General features: G+C 41.1%; 1 protein-coding gene across 1 annotated transcript in view; it reads right to left on the reverse strand.

Moving 5' to 3' along the window:
• Positions 1 to 1,301: 1,301 nt before the first annotated feature.
• Positions 1,302 to 5,728, reverse strand: part of LOC101850667 (phosphatidylinositol 4,5-bisphosphate 3-kinase catalytic subunit alpha isoform) — a gene marked incomplete in the record, with an annotated part of 46,188 nt that continues 41,761 nt past the window's right edge. The window contains 3 exon segments of the mRNA XM_013086940.2: positions 1,302 to 1,563; positions 2,765 to 2,900; positions 4,488 to 4,639. Of these exon segments, the coding sequence (XP_012942394.1) occupies positions 1,384 to 1,563; positions 2,765 to 2,900; positions 4,488 to 4,639 (468 nt within the window).

Raw genomic sequence — 5,728 nt, forward strand, 5'->3', positions numbered from 1 at the left:
TTCGGAACGAACCCCCCCTCCCCTCTCACCCCCCCTCCCCTCACTTCAGAGTTGACCAATCATCTACAAACTTTCCATACAGAAAAATACTGGAAAACATTTTCAGTGTACAAATCAGGAGGGATGACATTGGGGATTTGGGGGAAAATGACTGAGAAAAATGCGCAAAAGAAGAACTCTACCAATTTCAGTTTGTATTTTACAACATAGTCAACAGTCTAAAGCTTTATACAGCTTCCAATTCAGAATTTTATTACCGCACTCTTCACGGTTTACCAACTGACTTCTGAAATATAGACACACGGTAACCGGCTATGGGCGTATCCTAACATGAACCAAAATTAATCGAGGAGTTCGCCAAAGATCTACATCATAATCATCTATCTCCGGCAAGCCTCTCTTAGCGGTTCGCGGTCGGAACCGTCGTGCCGGTGAACTGCTGACAGTGGCACGGGCACATTCCTTTACGACGACTTTGACATCAAATTACTTTTCAGCAATTGCCGAAAACAGGTCTCTTATACCGGAAGTTCATTCATAAGATGAAGAACTATCAAACTAGCTTTGCTCGTTTTGATTTAATGACCCATTTATTTAATGACACTTTTGTTATTTTTAGATTTAGCACGAAAAAAAGGGCCCCGAGTAGTGGGTTTACCCCCCTCGGAGATAAAGAGTTAAACAACGTAACAGATTTAGAGCGTGAAGTTCAGGTCTTGAAAGTACAGAATACAAAGTGGCAACGCTAACACACAGAGTGCTTAAACAAGTTTCCAGAATACTGTCACTGTGATCAGCCACACCTACACTACTAATATCAGCCATGTGTCGACAGAAATAGGGCTTACGTCTAGAGTAGACACTCAAACAATCGGGCGAAGGGGGGAACTTAGCTCAAAATATACACAATACGATTAAAATCTTTGTGCTAAAAAAACAAATCTTGTCAGTCACATTTTCTGAGAAAGGAAACCTGTGCATACACCTCATCACTCCTCCTCTCCCTCCTTCTACCCCTCCTCACCCTCCCTCCTCCTCCCCCTAACCTCTTCTCCCCATCTTCTCTTTTCCCTCCTCTTCCTCCCCCTACCTCCTCGTTTTCTCCTCTTTTCCCTCCTCCTACCCCTCCCCTTCCTCCCCCTACCTCCTCTTTTCCCTCCTTCTCATCCTCTCTCCTCCTTCTCCTCTTTTCCCTACTCCTACCCCTCCTCTTCCTCACCCTAACCTCCTCCTCTTCCTTCCTCCTCCCCCCTACCTCCTCTTTTCCCTCTTTCTCCCTCCTTTTCCTCCTCCAACCTCCTCTCTATCCTCCTACTCCTACCTCCTCCTCTCTCTCCTCCTCCCTCCTCCTCATCCTCTCCCTCCTCCTCCAAACATTCCCCACTACTTGGAGGGGTTCTCCGTCTTGTCCTTCTTGCCGGACTGCGTCGGTCCCTTGTGTTTGTGCCTCATGTTGTGGAAGAGCCAGTCCACCTTGGTGGTCCACGAGTCCCCGTACGCGCTGTGGAACTGGTTCTGGAAGTACTCCTTGGCCTTCTCCTCCGACTTTTCCACCGCCAGCGTCTGGGGGGGGGACAACATTATGTTCCGTTTTAGTAATGTACGCCTTTTACGGCGCTTGCAACACAATTACGTCTCTCTTGTATGTGTCGAAGATTTGAAGTGTTACAAGAGAGTAACAAGCACTTACAAGAAGGAGGAGTGTTCAGTTTTAGTTTTAGTAAGCCTTTTACAGCACTTGCAACACAATTAAGTGGTCATATGACTTACTGAGTGCCAAGGATTCTAACGTTTTTTAAATAAGAGTTTTACGGCACTTGCAACACTATTAGTGGTCATATGACTGAGTGCCAAAGATTTGAAGTTGTTTTTATTTACAAAGAGTTTTTCGGCACTTTCAACACAAAAAGGTCATATAAGTGCCGAAAATTAGAGGTGTTACAAAAGAGTAACAAACACAAAAAAGGAGGAGAGATCAGGACGACAGATGTTTGATAGCAAAAAGAAGGAGCAAACCACACCAGAACACCCGCCAACCAACCACAAGATTTGAAGTGTTACAAGAGAGTAACAAGCACAAACAAGAAGGAGGATAAATTAGTTTTAGTTTTAGTAAGAGTTTTACGGCACTTGCAACACAATTAGGTCATGTATATGTGCCGAAGATTTCAAGTGCTACAAAAGAGTAACAAACACAAACAAGGAGGAGCGTTCAGTTTAAGTTTTAGTAAGAGTTTTACGGCACTTGCAACACAAAACGCTTCCTCTAGGAACTTCACATTTCGGAAGTATCATCAAATACAAGTAACACAGAAGAACAAATAGTACATCGTACATCACACAAAGCCCTTTCTCTCTAGGAACTTCACCTTTCGGATGTATCAAATACAAGAAACATATGACTGCACACAAAACTCTTCCTCTAGGAACTTCACCTTTCGGATGTAGCCAATACAAGAAACAGAGAAGAACAAATAGTACATAGTACAACACACAAAACCCTTTCTCTCTAACAACTTTACAGTCCGGAAGTATCAAATACAAGAAACAGAAAAGAACAGATAGTACATAGTACAACACATAAAGCCCTTTCTCTGTAAGAATTTTCCCCTTTCGGAAGTATCAAAAGCAAGAAACATATGACCACACACAAAACTCTTCCTCTAGGAACTTCACCTTTCGGACGTATCATCAAAAACAAGAAACAGAGAATAAACAAATAGTACATCGTACAACACACAAACGCTCTCTGTAAGAACTTCACCTTCCGGATGTATCCGATGTCATCCAGCGACTGCAGCTCGGGAATACCACACTGCAGCATCATGGTGAACAGGGTGATGAACAAGCTGGCGTGCTGCCGCAGGATCAGGTACGCGTTCAGACAAAGGTTCTGAAACCTGTCGGAAACACAATGGTATCCAAAAGAAACTTTTTAAAAATGTATTCACCCAATCACCACGTTAATGCCTTGCACTACCCACTCATGCACGCATGCTATTTTTTAAAGCGATATCAAAATTCTGCATCATCTGACACATTAATTTTTCATTTGCTAGTGCTTCCAACAAATTGCAATTTAGTGCTTTTAGAGGGTTAAGAATCGTATTTGGAAGCCAGTTTGAAGAGAATACCAACAACCCATAACACCTATATTTTTCTATCAAGATTATTGCTCAAACTCAAAGTAGAGAAATAACTTGAATGGCTCAAGTAGACCTGTCAGTGTGCGAGTTGTAAGAACTGAGGGAGTGGCAAGATGCAGTGAGACTGAAAATCTGCCAATCTAGAAGAGAACGCTAAAATATAATAATAATTTTAATAATCATAAAGATAGCATTTGTAGAGCGCAAATCCCCGCTCAACAGCAAGCTCTATGTGCTTCACAATCTATACTATTACTCCAGCAGACCCGAGAGCATTCTGAAACAAACTCAACTTCCTGGGAAGCATACAGTGCAAGCAGCCATTTATAGGAGCTAAAACACTAACATACTGACAAGATCTTTCGCTGTCTATGGCCGGGTACCCATTTCCACCTGGGTGAAGTGAGGAAAATTCCTTTCCAAAGGACACAACTGCAGGCCCGCAGCTCGAACCCCCGACCCCGCAACCTCACGATTACGAGTCCGGTAGCCTAACCACTTTCACCCATCCAATGAAACGCAAACACTTTAGTTCAATAACAAGGCTTACAAGGTATGGCAGATCCGGATTCCACACAAGGCCTGCACCAAAACGCGTTTCCAAGAGAGCTCTAATCAAAATTCTAAAACCTATTATCAAGCTCCCTTCAGCACCCCTGAGTGCATCTTTAAAAAAATTCCTCCCATTCCGGAATCATATTTTGCCATATAGTAAAAACCCATGCCATCAAAGGCAAAGGCATTTTGGGGAAAACCCAAAGAAACTGGTCGGCAAACATCGCTGATTCGGGCAAGCGAGATGTGGTGGCAATGAGTTAATAAGAAAGAAGGAACAAAGCACATTAGAGCATCTGCCAACCACCCTTGAAAAGCGGGTTTGGCAATATATTTTTTTTTTTTATAGTAGAGGGTTTTACGGCGCTCGCAAGTGTATAAGGTGATATGAACGCAAAGGGGTGGGTGTCAACAGAGAAGTCTTTACAGGGAATCAGACTTAAGACTGCTCACCTCTCTAGCTTCAACAGCACAAGGTCTGCTTCGACTATCACGGCACCCCGGGAATAGCAGGTCACAAGAGTGTGACAAACACACAAAAAGTAGAGGAAAATGACAATAGTAAGGATCAGGAAAGAAAAAGCAGCAGTTCCCTGTTGTAGATCAGGCACAGTTATGAGCGTGACATGACGAATCAGCCCACTTACAATTATACTATGCTTGAACGAGAAATGTCCCCCCCTTTGAGAATGGCCTAAAGACACTTCCGTCAGTGGCACCGCCCCGGGGGGTAAGGGTTTGGCAGTGAACAGGTTAAAATAAGTAACTCTTTATAGAACAACTTACTCCTTAAATCCCGGGTCTTTCTCCGGCCGACTGGCGCCCTTGGCGATGACCCTCTGGAAATCTTCTGTCAGGACAAAAGGCACTCGCTCTCGGTTGATACCAAATTTCTTCTTCTTGTGGTCCAAAAAGTGACCAAAATCAATGTGGAATACCTGAAATTAATAATAAATTACACTTTATTTATCTACAATAGCAAACATACGTAAATATAAATACATAATTATAAATACATACATACAAAAATACGTTATTAAAATACATACATTTATATATTCTGCGCAATTTACCGATCGGCGCAATCTTGCGCTGCGCATTTTAAAGATAGTATAATTGCGCAGCAATCTGAAGATTGCGTTAATATTTCATATTTTTGAAAAATGTTTCTTTTTAAAAAATTCATTTCCATCTTTATTCTTTTACTCACATCAAAGAACACTCACATATATTTTCAAAAGTATAAAAATATGAAAATTAAAATTAAAATAAACGTATGAAACTGAAGAGCCCACAAGAATGATACAATGCCAGGTATCAAACTCAAAGTTCACAAAGTACATTTAATTTATTTCATATTTTTGAAATTATTTTTTTTAAATTCACTTCCATTCATATCTTTTACTCACAGCAAGGAACATTCACGTATATTTTCAACAGTGTAAAAATATGAAAATTAAAATTAAGATATGAAACTGAAGAGCTCACAAGAATGATACAATTATACGATTGTTAAAACACGCAGGGCAATCAATACTAAGATTGCCGCGCAATTGATTGTGTTGATTGGTAAAATTGCGCGAAACATATGCACGATACTACACCAATTAGGAACAATTTCACAAACATGCCATTGCTGGTCGCCATTATATACAGTCAATCAACCTTGCTCTAACAGCCACTCGTACAAGAAAATAACCTGTACAAACAACCACTTCCCACTTCCCTCCTTCCGTGTTCTTTGTTTTTTAAGGCAATGAAATGTTCCGCACGACCACCTGTCTAAGACAACCACTTTTCTCCTTGACAATGGATGGCCCTTCTCATACAATTTCAAATATGTACTCTTATGTGACAATATAAACGTTCAACGAAAGAGCTTACGTTTTCATGCTCTGAAACAATTTATTAAAAACAATACTAAACAATACTAAAATCCCAACAAGTAGAGATACATATATCTCATTATTAAGCTTCACCAAAGAACAAACTTGGAACTAACCCAGTTTCGTGTGAATATAGAAATA

The sequence above is a fragment of the Aplysia californica genome, unplaced genomic scaffold, assembly GCF_000002075.1.
Source record: "Aplysia californica isolate F4 #8 unplaced genomic scaffold, AplCal3.0 scaffold00523, whole genome shotgun sequence".
Taxonomy (NCBI): domain Eukaryota; kingdom Metazoa; phylum Mollusca; class Gastropoda; order Aplysiida; family Aplysiidae; genus Aplysia; species Aplysia californica.